This window comes from Gymnoscopelus braueri (assembly GCF_963280865.1).
Source record: "Gymnoscopelus braueri genome assembly, chromosome: 10".
Classification (NCBI taxonomy): Eukaryota; Metazoa; Chordata; class Actinopteri; order Myctophiformes; family Myctophidae; genus Gymnoscopelus; species Gymnoscopelus braueri.
In genome coordinates this window covers 24,733,651-24,758,123 of record NC_137611.1, presented here as the reverse complement: position 1 = coordinate 24,758,123, position 24,473 = coordinate 24,733,651, and the positions used below count along the sequence as shown (strand labels likewise).

At 39.9% G+C, this 24,473-nt stretch overlaps 1 protein-coding gene across 1 annotated transcript in view; it reads right to left on the bottom strand.

Annotated features, from left to right (window-relative positions):
- The window catches only part of LOC308093711 (corticotropin-releasing factor receptor 2), a gene marked incomplete at both ends in the record, with an annotated part of 44,009 nt that extends 20,542 nt beyond the window's left edge, over positions 1-23,467 (bottom strand). The window contains 2 exons of the mRNA XM_080440041.1: positions 22,664-22,786; positions 23,347-23,467. Coding sequence (XP_080296167.1) covers positions 22,664-22,786; positions 23,347-23,467 — 244 coding nt within the window. The remainder of the gene's footprint in view (positions 1-22,663; positions 22,787-23,346) is intronic.
- Between the last annotated feature and the right edge of the window lie 1,006 nt (positions 23,468-24,473).

Below are 24,473 nucleotides of genomic sequence, written 5' to 3'. Positions count from 1 at the left end.
CTCAGTGGGTGATTAAAATTTGGTGTAGATCGGACGCTGTTTTAATGATTTGTCGTTGTGGCATCCCCCCCCCCATCCCCTCCCGCAAACTCCAGAATGTCTATCAATTTTTGAACAAAATCTGTAGGAGTAGTATCAAAAGGTGTGTTTTGAAGAAAACACTAAAATACACAATTATGGTGTTTAAATACCTTACGTTGTCTTAATGATTTTTTTTCCCTTTCAGCAATGCACAGCAGAATTCATCAGTGCCTGCAGGTGGTTAAATCAAAAGCTCAGATTCTGATCATTTTCAGGTTAATAAAGACTATCAATCAAGCTATCATATGAAACTCAGCAACATCATGTGAAGCATACAAGGGGGCCAGATATTGATATTTTCGCTATTGTTGAAAACAGGGTCTAAGTGGTTACATTTTCGACAATTTTCACTTTATTACTTAGTACTACTTATTAACCTTGTATTCTAACTTTTACTACCTTACTTTATATATCTTATCTACCTTACTTAATATATCTTGTTTTTGTTACATTGGACACTGTGGGAACAGTCTGGTAAAGTATGCCGCGCCAACATTTCACTACACATGTATGAGCATGTGACAAATATTGGATCTTGAATGCAGCCTGACACACATTTAAAGAAAGTATAAACAAGTGCAAACTTGTGATTTTAGTGTCACATACTGCACATGTATCACAAGGCTAGTAAAGATCATCTAGTTAGGAACCATAATGAGGTCATAGAGCAGGTTACATTCTATACATTCTTGAGTGTATATATATAATATATATAGAGAGAGGAATGTAAGGAGCACATAGACTGTGACAACGGTTTCTGCTTCAGCAGACAATAAAGTATTATCTCATCTCTCATCTCATCTCAGCTCATCTCATATGGCAAGCGTCTGTCTAAATGTACTGTAAAAGGCAGGGTCACGTGCAAAATGCGATTTGCAGACATGGAGGCACAAACACTACCACAGTGTTGATGACAAAAGTAAATCTATCCATGTTTTTGACAAGCCTTAGGTTCTTTTTTTTCTTTTTTACATCATCACATCAGCATTGTTTAGATCAGCTGAATAAAACCCTGGGGATTCTTTCTGCCTCAGTTCTGTCAGCTTTAAGGGGTGAGAACATGGCAACACACAGTATCCAAATGTAATCGAAGATAGGAAAAAGGAATTACACATCTATCTATCTATTCATTCACAAAACCTGTGGGCATAACTCGGGCACCACCCGACTGAACGGCCTCAAACTTGGCGTGTGTGTCCCATATGACCCGTGTGCAGTGCCGAGTGGCAATTTGATTGGCCCAATGGTTTCCAAAGTTTGCAGGATTGGTCCGTTTTAAAACATCAAATCATGAACGCAGCTTCCGTGAAATTTTCCACACACATTCCCACGAGGCCTATGAAGAAATGGCACCCTTATCACATTGGCCTGTTTGGTGTTCCCGTCAGGCAGTGGTGTGTTCTAGCGTGGTACGCTGTATACGCAGTGTGGCCTGTAGATTTTTTTCGGTGCCATCGTATACATCCAAAAAACGTTCGAGACGTCCTATCAAATACGTTGCTACGCATCTGATACGCTGCTGGGGGGGGGGCAGTAATAGGCAAGAATGCGGTCTGTCTGACTAGTCTGACTCGAGGTGAAGGCTTATCATGTGTGTGGCTATTGTTCTTGAGGTGATAATTAATGGCTACTGGTGAAGGAATTCACACATTAACTCAACGACCTGCCAATTCAATTCAATTCAATTTTATTAAAGTGTCAAATCACAACAAGTTGTCTCAAGACACTTTACATGTAGAGTAGAACCATTCACTTCATTGAACGTAGGTCACTGAATTGAGTACTTCATTAGTATTCAAAGTGCGCGTCATAGCACAGCAAAATCTTGAATCAGTTTGTGTCTTCGATGCCAAGTTAATACTATTCTGTAATAGATACAGGAATGCTCGCTGTTAACACTACACTGCTATTATATCTGATAAGCCTAACCAGCATTTATTTATAACAATCCTTGCACTATTCTATGGTAATAATCCATGCTTTGCATTGAAAATGCATCTAATGCTAAAAGCAGCTCCGAAGTGGTTGAGTTACAGGTTGATTAACATTAGAAACAGTAGAAAATCAGTACAACGCATATTGTAATTGTACTCAGTGTTACTGTGAAACTGGGCCTGAGTTGGCCTGGCCGAGTGTGTGCGCGGCAGAAACGCGCGTGGAGCAATTTTTTTAGATTAATTAATTATATACACGCGCGTGTGCCGTACATGTGGGAGGAACTAGGCAGGGAATAGTTATAGTATACCCTCCAAAAAAATCGAGAACACACCACTGCCGTCAGGGACTATTATATCTTAATAGAATTATGTCCTTTACCTCTCTCTTAGCTAGATGCCTTATACTCCTTAAATGAAATCATGTGTATCCACCCACCCATAATAGATGGATCAAGGATGTATTATTTTTGACCTCACACTAGATTAGATTTTCGTTAAAAGGTTTACTGAGAACTTTTGAACAAACATGGACACCTTTTGTGGGCTATGTAAAGACCTGTCACAGCTGTTCTAGAGGAGAGTGACATTATGAACTTTGACATGTTGGATCTTGTACTGTACGTACAAACGTAGGCCAGCACACACACAGTTGTTTTTTTGTTTTAAGTTGCTGTTGTTGTTTTGTTTTAGTTTTTTTCTATTTCTACACATACTTTATTGCAATACTTATTTTTTCTTCCTTTTTCTCCAACTTGTTTTGATTGATAGATTAACCCATTAAAACCGGGAAAGCATCTATGTCAAAAATAGCAGATATACAAGCTCATATGAACTGCTATTTTTGAACATTTTTGAAAATTGTTGAAAAGATTTGAATATATATATATTTTTAAAGCAAACATTTTTAACTCAAATCTTTGGTTCTGGGGATCCCTGGAACAAAATATTTTTAGATGGGGGCCAGCGGCCAAATGCATTTTGGGGATCCTTGACGTGAAAACGTTTGAGCACCACAGATATAGCAACATACGTTTTTAAGAAAACTGTTAGGATTTAGAAGAGATTCGTTGAATCTGCCTCAGGTCTTAATGGGTTACATAACTTTTTAGAGGGGTTGCTACAATAACACGATGTGAACGTCATTGAGAGATATATGTCTTATTATAACAAAAGATGATGATCACATGAGGCCTTGTGGTTTAAAGTTTTGAGTACTGCCAGCCCAGTAGCATTACAGACTTATGTTGTGAAACCTGATTCTCTCTTTTGAAAAGGGTCAGTATAATGCCAGTAGGATATTTGCATTTCTATATCATTTCCATATTTTCTCCAGATCCAAGTATACCATCTGCGCTACATGTAACATTGAATATGCTTTAAATTCTGTACTATAAATACATTTAACACAAAACAGATTCTACTATACTGCCATCAAAGTGTGGAATGAATGACCTACCAAAATATGCTACATAAAGGTTCTCGACTCCCTATCCAAACTCAAAACTAACCTAAAAGAATTGATGTCCTTAAACTACAAGTGGACAGTTTAACTCATTGAACACCTCCTCTGCCCCCCACCCCCACCCATCCTTTCTCTGTAAATATACCTTATGATTCTACTGAGTTTTATTCCAATATGTTTTGTATTATATTTGTATCCTATTGCATTGTTAGTATGCTTTTTGTGTCATTGTTTTAGCATAACATTAGACTGTACTACCTGCATTGTTATAAAGCTTGTTAATAAAGTATTCAATCAATCAATCAAAAGATGCCATTCAGCTGCTACAGTTTAATTTGTTTATTATTTTTTGTCTGTTCATGCCTTCCAAACGTTACTACTACCTTGTTCTTACTTGATGGTCTCCTAAGGTCTACTAACACACCAACGTCCATTCCCTACTGTATACAGTATATTGTATGTTTATTCATATGTTTACTTATTAATTCTTACAAGACCAGCACCCTTCAGGCGCCGGCCTACCTGAGTGTGTGTCCCAAGTCGAGAACGATCCAAGTCAGGAATACATGCCCACCCATTTTGTACAATACTCCTTTACGTGATGTAGTCATTGTCTCCTCTAGGCTGGGCAGTCGAAGGCCGGAGACTACTGTATGTTTTGCCCCTGTCCGTCAAATCGGCCTCATGGTGGCGCTATAACAAGGCGATTCAGGTTTTGGCCTATAACTCTTGAACCGTAGGTCATAGAATCAAAAGTCCTTTCCCCTGTATTCCTTGGATCATGCCAAGATCTTTCGCTTATTTTGCGTCTTTTTAAACACGCCTTTTTCTACTACTACCGATTTCCTCCAACCCTCACGCAAAACCTCACACATTATCTCTGTAGTCATGTGATCAAGACAAAATGGTCAGATTTCTCATATTCCATTCAGATTGGCTACGATTGGCTTCCAAAGTTTGCTGGGGTGGCCCATTGCGAATCAGTCAGGATTCTAGGCTACCGTTTTGCACAAAATGACACAAATCATGAACGCAGAGAATCAGAATCAGAATCAGCTTTATTGTCAGAAGTAAAGAAGTGGGTGAAATTCGTTTTCATGCATAGTTCCGATCGTATCGTTATTTTCCATAGAAGAAAGAAAGGGAAGAAGAAGAGGGGGGAAAGGGGGTAAAGGAAATCAAACAAGATCTTTCTTGTTTGATCTCCTTTCCCCCTTGCCCCCCCCCTTTCTTCTTCCCTTTCTTTCTTCAATGGAAATAACGATACGATGGGAACTATATGCATGACTGCCATGAAATTTCCTGAAGATGACAAATGTGCAGAGCCTCCGTGAACGGTTTTGATTGAGAAATATGAGATGGTTTTCCCTCTTTCAATCTCTTTCAATCTCTCCCAAGCGCAATTTCGCTTTATTTCTGTTCATAGTACGTAGCCATAATTAAACAGCATGCAATTGAAAATTGCAGTTACGGTAGTCACAAATCGTGCCTTTGCTTTTATACTGTATATGAGTGAAAGGGAAAATGTCATCACCTTACACCTTCTGCTCAATGAATACTAGCTTGAATATCCACAGCTTTATTTAACATAATGTAGATGGACCTATATCTTACAGTGTAATTGATATACATGTCATAAGATGTATTCTGTCTTGTCTTTCGTATTTTGTCTTGTCCTACAGTATATCCTTCCAAAAGGTGCTGAGGATTGGATTAAACTCTACATTTGGTTTCAAAGCCTGGATATTGAATTAAGGGAAATTCCCACATAAAAACATGTATTTCACAGAGTCTAAAAAAGAGGAACTTGGAATTGTGAAGGCCCCGCCTTTGGCTTGCGGAGAAGACCGTCTACATCTACTATAATACAACCACACACTATAAACCTGTCTTTAAAACATCTACTTTAGCCACAGATGTGAATCACCTAAACAAGAAAATTAACCAATGAAAGTCAATGTCAATGTTCCAAGTTCCAATTCCAAAATAAAGTTGTCAAGCACAGTGCATTGTCAGCTTTTAAACTTGCAATACTTCAGAGCTTGTTTTTACTTTACAGTTTTGCCTGTGACTCAGCAATGACTATAGAGATTATGTTTTATGTTTGCTGAAACAATTAAGCTGACATCTTATGTGTCATATGGTTCCTTGAAGGGCATTGAAACTGGCTTTTCAATGTTGTGTCATTGATACACTAGTGTTGACAAAACTGACAAATTGGAGACCAATACTTAGTAATTTGAGTCAAGGGTCATGTAGATTGTAGTCTCGTTACCCAGAATGATCCCTACTAGATTCATGACTGTAGATGCAAAAGGCATCGAATTAACAGCATGCTCTTATATAGTATACTGTATAATCATGTACTATGTTTGATGGATACATCATTGTCTAGTATAGTAACATCTTAAATGTGTATGTAACACAATGTTCTGTCACTAATCCCAACATAAAGCACAATGTTATGATTTATATATTTTTTCTCAACTGCAAAGACAAGATGGACGCGGGGGGGGAAAGGCGGGACATCCACTTCACCCCCAGATCGGTTTCAGCGCTTCCCATGTACAGATCGTATGACAGAAGAATTTGAAAATTGTGGGACGCAACAGTCTGGCTCGAGAGAGACTATATGACATCATTGAAACCTTTAGTTTAGATCTCTACTAAAATGCAAGTTGTTGTTTTTTTCGACACCAGTTTTACATTGCACGCATGCACACAGTCCACACAACACAAATAGACAGAGAAACAAAGAGACTGCATAGGGTGACCATACGTCCTCTTTTACCCGAACATGTCCTCTTTTGGGGGGCTGTCCGGCCACATTAGAATGATCAAGGTTAAAAATAAACAAGTGGGAAAGAGAGAGAGAGAGAGAGAGAGAGAGAGAGAGAGAGAGAGAGAGAGAGAGGGAGGGAGGGAGAGAGAAAGAGAGAGAGAGAACTAACGCAATCTAAAAAAAAGCTAAATAAGTTCACTGATGACACGACAGTGATAGGCCTGATCACTAATGACCATGAAACAGCCTACAGAGACAGTTCGAGAACACAATACAATGATGTAAGAAGAACAACCCATGGCTCTTAACATCGACAAGACCAAAGAGCTGTGTGGAATATGGAGATACAAAGATTCTGGTCGACAGTGACGTTATGATCATTGGGTCGGTGGCAAGGGGCCCTGGGGTTGCACACACGAGGTCGTGCACCATGGCCAGTCAAGAGGTGACTGTTCAAATCTCATCTGCTGACTCAAGCCTGCAGGCTAGGCAGAGGCACAAGGTCACTTGCAATATAATGTGAAAGGGGGAATCCTATTTCTTCTGTCTGGGATTACTGGTATGATGCTGTGGTCCTTTACTAACAAGACCTTCCAACTGAAAGCAATATAATTATATTTAAGTAAAAGATCGCGGATACAAGCGGACGAAATTAGTTTTATCAGACGGGTGGCCGGCCTCTCCCTTAGAGATAGGGTGAGAAGTTCAGTCATACGTGAGAGACTCACCGATACTCCTTGACTCGGAAAGGAGGGAGGAGAACCTGTGGCAGACTAATAGGACCAGATGGAAGGATTATACAGTATCTCCACACTGGCCTTGGAATGCCTTCGGGATACCCCAGGAGGAAGTTGCTAATGTTGCTCTGGAAAGGGAAGTCTGGAGCACTCTGTTGGAACTGTTACCCCTGCAACCGATACCGGATAAGCGGTTGAAGATGGATGGATGGATGGATGTATAATGTCAATAGAAAGTTCCTAGTTGGGTGTATTGATTGAGCCATCAGATTAATCTTTCAGTGTTTCCCCTAGGTTTACTGCTTTGCGGGGGGATGGGCTGTAAAGAGTATGTTCTAGACCTGCTCTTTATTAAAAGTGCCATTGGGTTACTTCTATTGTGATTTGGTACTAATTTGACTGGTAGGGGAAACACTGATCTTGGGAACCACTCCAAAAGATCACAAGCCGTTTGTGTTCTATTCATTGAAGATGAAGATTAAGAAAAAAGACTGCCACCCCTAATATTGCGGATCCTTCTGATGTGGTAAATCTTTGGGATATTGAAATGCATGGAAATTAATGCTTGAGAATGTAGAATGAAAGAAAATAACCTAATATCCATGCTCAATACAGAAATGTAAAATAAATAAATAACTACAGTAGAAAGGTGTGCTCTGCGGTGCACAGATATCCGCCAGCCATTGCTTTTAAAACAAGCTTGTAAATTAACTGTGTTTTGACTTGATTCAGTGGTTGTATTTCTTGTGGGAATGAGCAGCAACACAGCAAGTGTTTAAGCTGTGGGTTTCATAAATATTTAACCAGAAGAGCTTGTGACTAAATAACTAAATTGGATTCACTGGAACACAGGTTATTTTTTCCATTTCCTGAAAACTGGTTTTGTACATACAAGTTTTCCGCCCGACAGTGACGATAAGACACATGGAGGGGCTCAAAAATAATTGGCTGCCTGCCTGCCTGGCCAAACAACTATTTACAGTTTGTCTACCTTATGGAACTGATTTCCGGAGAGCTCGGCTCTATGCAGGGGCCATATTGGCCAAACATCGGGCAATTACTTCCTTCACAGGTGTTACCAATCATACTAATTAAGGCTCTGTCCAATTAGTGTAGCAGAGCCTGTCCAGTGAACCAACGTGCACAATGGCAAATATGCTTAATTTAAGGCTGCCATAGCCAAATGGGTAGAGAGCCTGCCTGGGAAGCAGAAGGTGCCTGGTGCGAGCCCCGGCAATGTGTCCAGGTGTCCTGAGCAAGACACTTAAACCGTAACTTCCCCCCACGCTCACTTGTGAATCACTCAGCTAGGTGAAGCTGAAAACGGAAATTCCCCTGTGGGATGAAATAGGTCTAACTATAATTACTGTGAAAGGATCCACAAATAGTCGCCTAAGTGGGCGCCGTCTGATGTTAGATGATTACTGTTCCTACAGTAGATCTCCCATTGCGTGCATTGCTGTCATGACCTACTTCTGGATTCCTAAGGTGACCACCTACGTATGTCACACAGATACGGGAAGTAAAGTGGAGATGGAGTGTCTTGCTTTACTATTGTTTGTCTTGGATAATAGTAGCACTCTGACTCAGTTTGACCAAAATGGAACAGAGCCTTAATTGGTATCATTGGTAACACCTGAGAAGGAAGTAAGGAAGCGGCCCAATTTCTTGCCAATATGACTGCTGTGCCAAGAGCCTATTAGGCTGAATAAAGCCCACAGTTTTGCAGGTTTCACTACATTATCTAATTTGCTCAGTCGGGTAATCTTTATGTATTTTTATTTTGTATTTAGGATGCTCCAGAAGATAGATTTGTAAGGTAAAAAGAAATCAGTTACACACAGAGAGTCTGGACTTTAAGTCTTCGGAACTTACAGTCAGTGTTGGGCAGTAGCTAGCTACAAGTAGTGACGCTACATAGCTTAACTACATTTCCCAGTAGCGTGATGGTAGCGTCGCTCCTTTTGAACCAAGTAGCGTCGCTCCTTTTGAACCAAGTAGCGTTTTCTGTAGTGTAGCTATTTTTAGACCCAAGTAGTGACGTAGCGTCCAACAAACACTACACGTTACTCTCTGGAGAAAAGTTGACTGCAAATAAAGTTTTCTGAAGAAAAAAAAAATCCACGGAGAAAATCCATGATGATTGGTTGGTTTAGATATGACGACTCACGATTGGGTAAGGAACATTACGGGTAGGCCAATCAGAGGCATGATAGGGCGGGTCATGCCAAACCAGGAAGTAAATCAATACAGACAGACCAGAGACCACATGAAGAGCAGTCCGCGATGCGCAGTGGGATCCATAATAACGTGTCCGCGATACTTTTCAGTTGTATGGTACTTTTAGATGGATCATACAGTAACAGAAAGACCTATCCACCGTCCCAGCCATGGCTGTTGATAGCAGCCACAGAGCATGGATCACAGACGATATATTATAACTCTATGATCAAAGCCATTAGAAGCAGTGTTGCCTTGCCAAATTGTGCGAAAGAAACAAGCAACCAGGTCTATAAAAATAAGCCCCAAATAAGCTGATGAAAAGCTTTACGTAACCATTGTCAACTGTTCCCAAACAGCACACAAGTCAATGCCCTTTTTTGTCAACAGATAACTAATAGATAGCTGCTATTTCACTGTAGGCAGAAAATTAATAACATTATGGGGTGGGGAAAAGAAAAGGCAAACTAAAATAAATACATACAGTAGGCTACATAAGAGGGAAAAGATCATCTAGAGCAGTGGTACTCAACCTGTGGGTCGGTACCCCTAGGGGGGTCCCCACATGATTTTGGGGGGGTCCCCAGATGACAGTGAAGTGACCATTTATGGGCTTTTAAGGCCTTTTTTTATTAAAAAAAGAGAATTTTTTTCATTTTTTTTAATCTGTGGAACCAAGTCATACAAAATAATGCCTCAACTCCTACATTCCAAGTGCTTGTCAGGTTTGGGGGCCCCCAATTAAAATATGATTATTTTGGGGGGTCCCCAGTTCAAATATTATGATTATTTTGGGGGGTCACGGCCTGAAAAAGTAGAGTAGAGTTGATAATTCATACTTTTTATAAATATGTATTTGGATTTAAATACAGTCTCAATTGATCAATTGATTTTACTTACAAAATGAGGAATATATAGGAATATTATTTGAAAATGTCAGTTTTGTTTGACATCACACATTATACATTATAATAAACAATCGAACTGAGCATTTATTGCCTGCCTATTTGTTTGGTGGAAAGTTGTTCTTGATCATGAAGTAGATAAAAAAAAAAAAAGTAGTGTCGATGTAGCTAGCTACTTTTGCCATGTAGCTTGTAGTGTAGCTTGTAGTGTAGCTTGCGACGTCATCACAGAGCAGAGTGCGCAATCTGCGCATGCCTGGGGTAGAACGAACCGGAAGCGCCCTTCACTCTGTTATTGTGTTCGGGATTTAGATAGGCATAATGCTGCTATTATAGGCATAATAGGCATAATGCTGCTATTATATACAAACAGATCCAACTTCCGACAAATCATTTTTATTGAGTAAAGAAGATATTACAAACTGCATAATTTAATCTACTTTCATTAAACCCGGTGAAGACCATTTCTTTTATGAATGTACATTTGACCAGAGCTGCTGTGGGTAATAGCGCCCTCTATAGGCTCACCCCTCCACTGCGCGCGCATCATCCTCTCATGTTTACAAACAGGAAACCCATCTATAGGCAGGCAAAGTCGATGACACAATTATCTCTAGCAAAGAAGAGATTACCTATTTGGGTTGTATTCTTGACAAATACCTGACAGGTGAAAGCATGGCTACAAAGGTGGTCAAAAGAGTAAACCAGAGAACCAAATTTATGGGCAGAGTTTCCTCTTTTGTCAACCCTCAGGCCCTCAGGACCCTCTCTGGGGCCCTGATTCAACCACTTTTTGACTATGCTTGCACCTCCTGATACTCCAACACCTCAGTGTCACTGAAGACTAAGCTTCAAACCTCCCAAAACAAACTGATTCGGCTACTCCTCGGATTGGGGCCCATGACCCACCTTTCAGGGTTAAACAACTAAAAATGGGACTGGCCTTCAAAATTGTAAATGCAAATTTGCCCGATATGCCCGCTATTCCCGCATATCTGAGTAAATACCTCCAAAAGGTTAGCGACACCCACAGTCACAATACCAGAGGGAGCGTTAACAACAATTTGGTACCACCCACCCATAAAACAAACATGGGCAAATTCTCCTTCTACAGCACTGCCACCCAGGATTGGAATAGTCTAACTCCATCCCTCAAAAAATGCAGTTCGCTGGGCTCATTTAAAATAGCTTTAAAAAATCACCTTTCAGGAGGCCAAAAGAGGAGGTAGTACCATTTTCCCGTTAGACAGCAGACCCCCCCCCCCTGTTCTTGTACATATTTTCTCCCCTTTTTTTATTTTTTTTGTTGTACATAGTGTTATTTATTTTTTTTGCTGTTTTTTTTGTAATGATATTTGAACTGTAGTGCCACATACTGTATATGTCTATGAATTGAATACCAAGGCCCTCATTGGAAACAAGTCCGCAAGGACTTTTATGAACGGACCTGTTAGACAAAGTATTTTAAATGTAACTGTGCTGTTTTACATGTTTTGCCTAATAAAATATTCAATCAATCAAAAAAATAGCATATTACACTGCTGCTGCAGTATGATTTGAGTATTCTGAGTATTTTCAGTCATATTTCATGAAATCTATGCATACAGAATTATAAACCAAGTTAAGAATACAATAAGAGTCTATGCATTATACATTAAGGGTGTTCCACAAGTGCTGGCCAAGGACTGGATATAGCCATATATTAAAATATTTCCAGCCAGTGGCCTATTCCCTCCACTAAGTAAACGTAAAAAAAGGCTTGAAATGAGCTTATCTCCGAATGTTTTCATAATTGCCTATCTCACAACTGTGAGAGCAAAAAACTCCCATATGACTGGTCCTCCTGTTGATCCTTACATCCAATCTACAGTAAGTACAACTTGTTTGTCATGTAAATGGTGCATGTGCCATACTTGGCCACACTAGTGATGTGCGGGTCGGGTTTTTTCATGACCCGCCCCGCCCCAACCCGCGACGGAACCCAACCCGCCTCAACCCGCCCCGCGAACCCATATATAAATCTATGGCTCAACCCGCCCTGCGACCCGCGGTGGGAATATATATATATATTATATAGCGCTCTTTTAAGTACCCAACGTCGCTTTAAATGTCTACAGTAGCACAACATTGTCATGGGCTAAATAAACACGCATGTTGTTCAAAATAGTTTTTTTTTTTTTTGCGTGTGAAAGTGGCTGACCCGCTCACCCGCAGCCCGCATAATTGCCTCTGAAATTCTGACTCGACCCACCCGCGCCGCGGGTTGACCCGCGGGTTACGGGTCGGCCCGCTCATCACTATTGGCCACTGTACAGACACATTCATGCAATTTTGCAGCTCTAATTATTCTTCTTTGGGTGACTTATCACCAGGGGTCGCCACAGCGGATAATTTTCTCCCCCATCTTTGTAGTTCTACTTGATCTGTGCTTATTTGGACAACGTTGTATTTGGAGTTTACTACAACAGTACAATAGAACAAGAACCAAAATGGAATTGACATTATACTGCATTTGTCCTTAATATACAATTTCCTGCTGGACATTGGGCTTGATTTGTAAAATAAAAAAAGAAAGAAAGAAAAGAAAAGAAAAGAAAGTGTCGCATCGCAACGCATTGTGAACTTGTAGATCTGCTATTTTACTTTTTATTATGTTTTGACACATTTTTAACATACATTTTTAATGATATTGTTAAATTGTGTTATTATCATAAAACACAAATATCAAACATATCAGACTGTAAATTGCATGTATTACATCAGTCTGACCAGAAGCATGGATAAAACATATCCCCACTGGTGATAAAAATGAATGGCCAGAGAGAGGGCATATCAAAACAGAGGCATGATCCCACCAACCCGTCCCCGTCCCCGTCCCCGTCCCCCCCCCGGCAAATCTCACCCTGCAGACTAATGTAGAACACCATGATATCTGTCAATTTGAACCACCACAGACTGTACTAGACAGCAATGAGCTTATTAGGTCACCCTGATCTCTCACTGTGTTTGCAAATGAAGCAAAACACTATATAACACTGGATCATCCAAGCATAGTTATGTTAATAATTGATGTTCATAATGATTACACAGCACGATTTACATGCATCAATGGCAAAAATCTATAAGACAGGCCTTCCACTATTACTGCCAGGCAGCACATCTTGACTGTAATTCTTAAGCAATGTTCTCATAATCTAAGTGTGAAATTATGTGTGAAGATTCATTAGTAAATCAAATAGATGTTTGAATGTTACTGTATTAATGCACATTAATTTGTGAGTGCAAAAATATGACTAGAAAGTGCGCTCCTCGGAGCATAGGTCTCCGCCAGGCCGAATTGGCCCGCAAACTTTGGTCATAGCCACTTGGAATGGGATCTGAAAATCAAACTTAGACATCTTGATCACAAGACCCCCGAGATAATGCGCACCGATTTGTGCGAGTTTTTGACGTAATCTGTAGGAAGAGTAGCAAAAAAGGGTGTTTTGAAGAAAACGCATTATGGCAGAAAATGTTATCTGGCACAAACCTATAAGCCTATAAGCCTATAAATTGTGTCATGATCCAAGGATCCCAGTTATAGGCCAAAACGTGAAGTGGGCTATTGTAGCGCCAGCATAAGGAGATCGGCCCGGCGGAGACAACAAATGGATGCCCAGTGAAGAGACTTCTGCATTTAAAATGCTACTGTGCATGCTTCTACCGTTTGAAACCCTAGTGCGCACCAACCAAGCCCCCAGAACCGAGAGGTAGCAGTGAAGCGCATTGGACATGGTGGCCGTTCATAGGTACCGCAGCTTATTACGGCTGGGGCCAGACACATGAACGAGCGAAACCGATTTCGACCAATGGGCTCGACTCATGAGCTTGCGCACAGGGTTGTGCACGGAGGTGACACTACTGCGCATTCATTACCTCTCTATTATTTTTTACCCTATGGCACCAACATTTGGTGCTCAAATGCGGAAGAAGAGGATACTTCCGGGTGCTTCATGCGCTGGGTGAGCAACTTCAATGAAATGAATAGATGGGGGCGGGGCCGTCCGTTCTCTAGATATTATAACTCGGGTGGAAGCATAGAGATATACGCAGTGGTAATTCACCAGTTCATGTCTTTCAGAATGTGCAGTAAACATTTTTGGAGTATCTCTCACTAATTCAGCTTTCCTTCCAAAATGGCAACATGTTGTTAAGTAATTATTGTTTAACAGTATGCTGTGAAGGGGAGGAAATCAAGCTTCTTATGGAAAATACATTGCTTCTATCAGTGTTGAGCACAGCACATTACTGCTCCATTTTGAAACAGGACTTTAACGGACACAATTTCAAACATACTCACAGTCACAAGTGTCTTAATTAGTTGCAGTCAAAAGTGTCCTCAGTGATTTATAGTTACTTAGCTCAGCTCATGGTGGAGGCCTGCTTAGTCTACAGAGGTTCATCTGAATTTGTCATTTCAGATTGCAACCTTGCAAGGAGACTACATATAGATGCCTGTAAAATGTGTTGAACATATTCCCCAATTATTTTTATATGATTTATTATAGGACTTTACCAAGTACATTGTGATAGACTGGACAATTGAACGATCCAGATTGCCCTCCACTTGTCTACAGTAAGATATTTTGCCCAATATTGTAATTAAAATGACATGACACGTTTCGACAATAGTCTTCCTCAGAGTTTCAGGTTTCCTGAACCATTTAATTAAAAAAAAATCAACATTATTACCTGCCGTGGTCACCACCTCATCAACACAGGTTGTGTTTGCCTGAAACTCATTTAATATAAGGTGCCACCATTCTTTACTCAGACATCATGACTTACGTGCGCAAATAGTTGCTGCCCAAACAAAGTTATATAGGGCAGTGTCTATCAACCTTTTTTGTGCCAAGGCACACCTGGCATAGCCAAAAAATCCCAGGGCACACCTAGATATACGGTATATATATATTATATAATTATATATATATATATATATATATATATATATATATATATATATATATATATATATATATATATATATATATATATATATATTTACGGTATATCTATATACACAAACTAGGGGTGTGCCGATACACTAATTTCACGAAACGATACGATACGATATTGGGCACACAACTTCAATACGATTTCGATACGATACGCACTTTTTTATCATGAAAATATATGGGGGAGAAAAAAAGCAAATGCAAACAAATATTTCTGTTTTTGCATTATTCAGACATGCAAACTTGTAGCTTTTCAGCTTCCACTAGCAGTTTTGAATCCAAATAGGGCAATAGTGTGACACCTGACCCGGGAAAAAAACAGCATTTGTCACCCTTTTCACCTCGGGGCTGTTTGCATGCCTGATTATTATTATTTAAAAAAAAAAAAAAAAAAAAGTTTCTTTTTTTTCAAAATGATATTTTTTTCAAACCTTCTTCAAACGGCGCGGCACACCTCAGCAGTAGCCCCGGCCCAAAATTGGGACGTTTGCCAGGGTTGATATACACTGATATAGGGCATAGCAGTGGCGGCCATTTTCTGGTTCCACTTAAAAATACTCAATGCATTTTTCCCATTGACATTTACAAAAATATTTATATCAATTAATTTAAGCCTAGAATCAAGCCATCCAGGGTCCTGGTGAATCATGACCATAAAACGTTTGATACTGTGAAAACATTTTTTTGAAAACGGCAAAACAAAGGGTATTTATTAAATATAGTATATCATATAATTAAATATAAAATCACAGAAAAATATGGTTGATATGATTCACCAGGACCCTGGATGGCTTGATTCTAGGCTTAAATGAATTGATATAAATATTTTTGGAGATGTCAATGGGAAAAATGCATTGAGTATTTTGAAGTGGAACCAGAAAATGGCCGCCACTGCTATGCCCTATAGGTATTACCACACCCGGATTGCCTGTCGGGAGGGGCGGGACAATCCCCGGTGGCCTGCCGTCTGATTGGCCTGCCTGGCCTGTCTGCAAAAAAAAAAAGAAGCAGAAAATGGCCGCGCAGCGCTGTCAGACATAGGCTAAGCGCCTGTTAGTTGGATTGCTCGAAATGTCAGTAATCAAGTTTTTTTTGGCAGGATCAAGACGTGAATGGCTTGTTTCGCTTTCCACCCCGCCCCCATCACCAGTGCAGTTAAAAAACCCTAAACAGAACAGCAACGTGAGAGAGGAGTAGTTGTGAGATTCCTGAGAAGGAGAGATTAATTGACGTTTGTGTCATGTTATCTTTATCAAATATGGACCCCAAGCCCATTCCCGGTAAGAAAAAGAGTGGTGGAGCTGAAAGGACAAGAAATAAAGGCCTGTCTGTCCTGTGGAGGCGGCGGTTTCAAAATGACTGATATTCAAACCCCCTGTCAGTCAAATATGCTGCTGCAGTCGCAAGTAAGTTGCACAACACTGATTCTTCTCAACACAAATGGGGTTCTCAGGAATGCTTTAGACCAGCTATGATTAACAGTTAATCATTTAGCAGCTCTCAGTTCCGTGGTTTAATCAATACATTATGCACTGCAGCTGTGGGGCCTTACATTTTTAATTGAGAATCACAGACCTAGATGCCACAACAAACAGTCCACAGTTGGACATAACTGATATAATAGTGAGTTCCTAGGGATTATGTTACTAAGTATTGTATTCTCACCAGCCTGTAACAAGCTGTAAAGATTTAGCTCATAACATGACACAATTGGTAGGCTATTCTATAGACGAATCCACAGACGCGCTGCCTGTAGCTGCCTGTAGGCGGCCATTGCTGCGGTGTCGCGTCCGCGGAGCGTTGACACCGTAGCAATGGCTGCGCCCAGGGCAGCGCTCCGTGGATTCGTGTATATGGCTGAATGTTTAGCTGTAAAAAATAACTTTGGCATTAGGCTACTTGTTACTGTACAAAGCTTATTCAATGTAGTGCTAGTAGATGTGGTTTGTAGTGGTAACTATCACAAACATAAAACCTACTAGTCTCTTATAGTTTAGTGAGTTGACTTTGTCAACTTTTACTGTTACTGAAATAACATCACACAAATTGAACGTTGCTTTTGACATAGAACTACTACTGTATACGTTTACTATTCTTACTGTTATTCTACTCTTGTTGAATATTGGTATTGGCATATTGACTATTGGTAAGCTAATTTGATGACAAAACTAGAAAAAGTGCTCCTCGGAGCACAGGTCTCCGCCAGGTCAGGTAGGTTGTTGTGGTCCAGCAATGTTCGGAATTCGCCAATCAGAATGACTATACCAACCATCTTGACTAGATAATGTGTACCGATTTGCATGATGTTTGGACAAAATTTGTAGGAGTAATATAAAAAAGCGTTGCAAAAATCGGCCTCCTGGTGGCGCTATAATAGGGCAATGTTAAAAGGGTGGCATTTGTTCCTCTAGGGTAGTGCGAATGTGTATAAGACAATCACGTTTTCATAATACCATAGTATAGCATTATTTTAGGAGTCCTGTTGTGACTGTTGTTTTGAGGGAAACATTTTGTTGACAAGATTTGATGGTATGTTGTATGTAGGGAATAGAAAAGCACTGGACTGCATATAGAACTTGTGTGTGACTGTTGGTATACAGTACCGTATATGGAATAATAAGAAGAATTTTCGGTGATTACTTTGCCAATGAGGAAAGGAATAATGCTGTAACTGTTGAATTCATATGGATTGTCCTGTGACATACAGTACTGTACAGTAGAGGTGAGTGTTGTAGTGACTACTACTGTATTATATTTATGTATGTTTTTTTGACAAGAAACATCTCAGACAAAATTGACAATTGTTATGGTCTGAAGCACTGTCAGGCTGTCACTTATGTGCATGCGCAAGGCATGTGTGTGAGTGCGGGCGGCAGGCGTGTTCATGTGTGTTCATGTAGCCTAGCATTTGGGAAGGTGGTCTGGACTGGAAGAGTGTATGACTCCCGGCCTGAATTACAGGGCCAGTCCGGGCCGGGCCTGGGTATTACGCTTGAATCTAAACCTATAGTTTTATAAGAGCTTTGTATATTACCTGATTTCTGGTCACTGAAATTATGTCCTGAATTCTAGAAATAATTGTCAATCTGTTTGGGAAAGGAAGAACAAATACAGTAGGTGACGTAAAAATCGGCACACTCTCAAACTATTACCAGGAAATCTAAGTTTGACACAGTTCATCTTTCCCTCTGAAAAACAAACTGCTTTTGCTCCCTGCAGTAGTACTGTACATGATTCATAACTCTGATTTAAAAATGAAGTGACAAGTTCTATTCCCAACATGCAATGCTGCCAAAACTCTGTTGTTCTTCCTAAACCTGCCACACAGCCACTGTTTCCTTACGGCCAATTAAAAGGAGTAATTGAATTTACTGTGTAGACAGTGTTTTTCAATTGACTTATCATGTATTGAAAATTGTCTTTACCATCACAAATAATGAACAACATTGCAGTGATAACAAGTGTGTAGACACTGTTGATTTGACTGAATGTGCAGTAGGCCTACGTGGTGCATTATATACAAAAGAAATCAAGGATAGAGGATCACACACAGCAAAGGTGAGTTGCTTTTACAATGAAGAGTCAGCTATTGGGCATAGAGATACACTGTATGGCCTGATAATTGAAACCTTGACACCAGGGTCATACTTTCATCTGCAGACCTTGCTAGCCCAGGTTGCCAGCTATTGAGTGACACAGTAGCCCCCAAGCACTGACAATGAATGACTTTGTGACACATACTGTACAGCAACTATGCTCCAACAGTGGGAAGTGCATCTTCTATAAACCATTGAACTGGATGAACAAGGACACGGGGAGGTTTAAAAATGCATATCCTTCTTATCAAGGCACTCCACAGGCATTAATATTTATATGTTGAACGAAATGGAAATGGCAATTTATAGCCCCACACCTGATGGGGTCAGATCTGTGAGAAACCTTGGACTTTAAGTGACTGTCAAATTACATGTCCCCAACATTAACCCCACTCAGCTGTTCATTTTACAGGGTTACTGAAACACTCATCAAGGTCAAACACTGTACTTACATCTTTTAACCCTTTAAGACCGGGAACGAATCGGTGTCATTTTTTAAATAGCAGATATACAAGCTCATAGCGCGGCACAGAGTGCCGCACTATGAGCTTGTATGTTTTTAATCGTGAAAATGTATGCAAATCTTTCAATATATTTTTTTAAAAGCAAACATTTTTCACTAAAATCTTTGCTTCTGGGGGGTCCCTGGAACAAAATATATATATCAGTGGTTCTAAAACTTTTTCATGTCAAGGACCCCCAAAATTATATGTATTTGGCCGCAGACCCCCGTCTAAAAAAATGTTCCAGGGACCCCCAGAAGCAAAGATTTTAGTAAAAAATGTTCGCTTTAAAACAATATATTCAAAGATTTGCACACATTTTCACGATTTCTCAAAAATAGCAGATATACAAGCTCATAGCGCGGCACTCGGTGCCGCACTATGAGCTTGTATATCTGCTATTTTTGAATAGCCAAAGTATAAAATAATGGTTAAAGTGGTTGCTTTCCCGGTCTTAATGGGTTAATGTCCAACTACTTGGGGTCTAGTATAATGGCCCATATAATGGAGTCCCTGTAATCCATGGGTTTGACCTGTTGTTCTAATAAACAACGTTATAGAATGAAAACTCCATTACTGCCCTGAGGATTCTTACGGATGCCATTTGAAAAGCAGAACAATATATTATTATTAGTCCCATTAAAGTCAAATGAGTCAGCTGAGAAAGAAGCTTGACTACACCGAAACTCCAGAGTTTAGGTGTAACATAAATGTGTAATGTAATTTAATAACATGAATACATTCAAAAGCTTCCATATGTTGGGAGATATTCTTTTTTTTATCCCACAATTTTGTAACCCTTTTTCACCCGGTGCTAATTATCTAAGTGATCCTGGGCGCTACACTCCCCCCGCCAGCCTAGGGAGCCCAGAGCCGAGGTCATGCCTCCTTCAATGCATGAGAGCCAACTGAACTTCTTATCACCTGACAGGGGGGAGTTTCCCCGGTAGGACGTAGCGCGTGGAAGGAACACGTTATTCCAACCAGTTCCTTTCCCCTCCATCAGGCTGTCATGGGGGAGGCGATATAGCGACCAGGATTACTACATGTTTTTGTGAGGGTATTAACTACCCTAGGAGACACGGTTAGAACATGCAAACTCCACACAGAGAGGGAGGTGGGAGATATTCTTAGCATAGAACTGTTCTGCTTTGTCTTTTGTTTGCTCATTGTGTTTGCGTATATATAGCCTACTGTGTATACCATAGTAAGACAAGGATAATCACATCATGACACCTCACGTGGCTCAGAACCCATGTGACCCAATGTTGTAAAACCCTGCTGGGTTCAGTGAATTGATATCAATTATGCATTTAGGACTATTGCGAAGCTTATTCTATTATGTAATTCTTTTTTATCTGTTTCACACTTTGCTCAACATGCACCTACACTACAAGCTCAATTATGTTTGTTAATGCAACTATAACTTCTGTTGTATTCACAAGATTGTATTGTATGCATTATGTGTGTATTTGGATGTGCATTGAAAGACCCTCATGTTCAGCACAGTGGAATTGCTTGAGCAAATGGAAATCAATAAAGAACTCTGACAGTGATGGGTCATTTGAAATGCAACCTTTGAAACCACTCACCGAGACGATGAGCTGTAGCATTTGGTAAAAGTTAAATCATGAACAAATTAAGAATGACTTACTATAACCCTATAACCTCAACCAAGAACAATGATTTTTAAGTACCAAAACAAATGAGGGCTATTAAGAACCCATTTCAAAAATCCATTTGCATTTGTTTTAAAGTAAATGCTGTCGATGTTGAACCTGAGAATTTGTAGCACTCCCGTCAACTTCCACCAGATGTATACGTTGTACTGTATGACGTAAGAGCAAAATATGGTCCTTGATCATACACAGCTATAACAATCATGAATAGCATAGAAAAGAAAAATTATATGAGGCATTTATGCAAAACATCATTATTCCTTGTTAAGGATTCTTACAAGTGCACATGAATGTGACAAAAAACCTACAGTGAACTACAGAGCAAACCAAGATAACGCTGTTAATAAGGAATGTTTGAACTTATGCATGATCTGTTTTCAGATTTTCAGGTCTGAGCAAAAGGTGCAAGTTTTAAGTCCAAGCCTGCTCTTGGATATGATTTTGTTATCACCTAGAAACTCCTGTCACATTTTATATCCAACACAATATGTAATCTAATTCAGTTATAACTGACTCACTTGTGCTTTTGGCAGCATGGTCTGCCAGAATTATCTAGTCATAGTAATCTCACCTGCAGTCAGTGCACTCATACTGTACTACCCAGCAATGCGTGCAGAAAATCAGAGGGAGGCTGAGCAATGGAACAGGTGCTGTCATGGTAAACAGAGATTTCAGACCAACACACCAGCTAACTATACACAACACAGCATGTCAGAAATGGTTTCTACATGCGAGAGCAAGATTCATAACGACTAGCAGAGACATTTAAAGTGCAGTGCACACAGAGTAGACCCATCATCTCTGTGAACTGTAAGGGTAGAGGGATGGGGGTGGGATGCGGAATGAATGAACTACCCCCTCTAACACATTAATGACATTATTAAAATAGTATACTGTAATTCAGGTCCTCTAGTGACAGAATTAACTGTCTCTCATGAGGAGGATTTATTGCATATGTAGCAGTGGTCCCCACATGATTTTTTTTTGTTGGGGGGGGGGTCCTCAGATGACAGTGAAGTGACAAACTAAATCAACAAACTATAACATAAAAACTGGTGAAACATTGGCCAAATTATCAAATATTATAAGAAAGACAAACATTTTGAAAATATCTGATCTACAAGCTCACAATGCCCCGCAACGCAAGGCGTTGCGAGCTTGTAGATCGGCTATTTTCACAACATTTGTCTGTGCATCTGAGTCAAAATAAATGTAATGCCTCAAATCTTACAATTCCAAGTGCTTGTCAGGGTGGGGGGGCCTCACTTCAAATATGATTATTTTGGGGGGTCACAGCCTGAAAAGGTTGAGAACCAGCTGGGACATCATCGAACTGTGCCCCCAAAACTTTTATGTAATACTATCTCTCTTTTTCTCATACATGTAGGCCTACAGGCTAATTTAGCTTTTTTTTTGTTACACCCTTTTAAACTTAAACTGGAAAAATAAATAATAATAATTCAATTTAATTGAATAATTTATTGGGACACTGTTAATTATTATTAGTAGGCTATATTATCATTATTATTGGCAGGACCACATTTGACTGATATAGGCTTTAAGAATAGGCCAACGACGTATAGAGTATATTGACAGGTATTACGTTATTGCAGAATTGATTTGGTGAGAACGCTCAAAGCATAATGCAAAGAAATGCATAAAGTCAATAACGCGGGTGGAGCGACTTTATAGGGTTGAGCAAGAGTTCAGTAGGCTATCTCAGTTGTATTGTACTTCACCCCGTTGATGTACTATGTATCTTACTTGTTGTATTGTACTTGACCCCGTTGATGTACTCGGGACAGGGTCTCTCCACGATCCGCCCGGCGCCACTCCGTGGCCAGCAGGTCCCGATCTCATCGGTCGTGGCGTTGCAATAATAAGCACCTTTGGAAAAAGCAATCATACGCTTATTATTTGCTCTGGTGCATGCAATGCAATGGTTGAAAATAGCTCTCTGAAATGTTTTGTCCCGTAGGCCTACCAGATTTGTGTTGTTAGAATGTTTGTTTGTTTGTTTGTTTGTTTGTTTGTTTGTTTGATTGATTGATTGATTGATTGATTGATTGATTGATTGATTGATTGATTGATTGATTGATTGATTGGTTGATTGATTGCATACTTTATCAGTTTGCAAAAAAAAAGCACAGGAAAGTAGCCTACAGTAGCCTACAGTTCAATACAAGGTCTGCTAAGAGGGTTATACCGAAGAAAGCGCTGTTTCCATTGGGGTCCTCCTGTGTAGGCTACTCAATTCATCAAAAAATATTCCAAATATTCCACATTTTATTTCAAGATTTTTTTTAATTTTTTTTCAAGGCAAAGCTCACAACGCGATGCATCGCGACGCCTTGTGAGCTTGTAGATCGGCTATTTTCAATGCATACAGTAGTTTAAAGTGCTCATAATAAACGTCCAGAAGAAACACGCAATGAATGACAGCTTACCGTCAGTGTTCATCAACAAGAGGGACGCGTTCTCGTAAAAAGTGTCTTGGAAAGCGTCCATCAAACTACAGTTTGGGTCGCCGAACTCTCCGAACAGGATTTGAAATATTGTAGCATCCATGGCGAAAGCTGCTGTTCCAGAGATAATTGGTCCAGACAGAGTGAACTGCTCTCTCCTCTCTCAGCGGTGTCCCTGTGCTTGTGAATGGAGCATCTCTGACAGCCAGAGTATAGTGCCGAGTGCGACTGTTTAACAAGAGAGCCCAGTGGTGGAAAAGGTACTCACATCCCCAGTAGGCCTACTCACATTCTTAATTAAGTAAAAGTATCAATGCTGCAAATAATGTAGAAATAATCTGTTACAAGTAAAAGACCGGAATTCAAAGTGTAGCCTAGGCTATACTTGTGTAAAAGTAGCCTACAAACGTATTGGCATCAAAATGTACTTAAAGTACCATTTTAAAAGTACTCATTGTGCAGAATGTCCGATTTCAAGTTTTCAAATGTGTAAAAATCTTTTGAAAACAGCAGATCTACAAGCTCACAATGCCATTTTGAGCTTATAGATCGGCTACTTTTCAAATGGCCAAAATGTATATAGCCTACATGTAGGGCTGAAGTGGTTAATGTATATTTTGTAATAATAATCCAAATCTACAAAGTAACTAGTAAACTAAAGTTTTCAAATACAGTGGAGTAAATGTTTTGCGCCATGGACCCCAGAAGAGAAGATTTAAGTTAAAAAAAAAAACAATTTATTAAAAAACATCCAAACATTTTCTACATTCTCCAAACATTTTCAAAAATAGCAGATCTACAAGCTTGCAGCTAGGCATAAAGTGACACACTTAGCTTGTAGATCTGCTATTTTTGAATAGCAGACCCCCCCCCCCCCCCCACACGTACCAAGGACCCCCTGGGACCCCACTTTGAGAACCAATGGTTTATACAGGCCAGTGGTTCTCAAACTTTGGAAACTATTGTTTCCAATGTTTAAACTATGTTTGCTATGTGTATCTTAGCCTATATCTTTGTTAAGGTCTATATTTGGAGACTGCTATTTTAAAGATGGATTAGGGCCCCCTTAGAAATCAACTCTTTTCTCTATTCAAAGAAACTAACCTGCA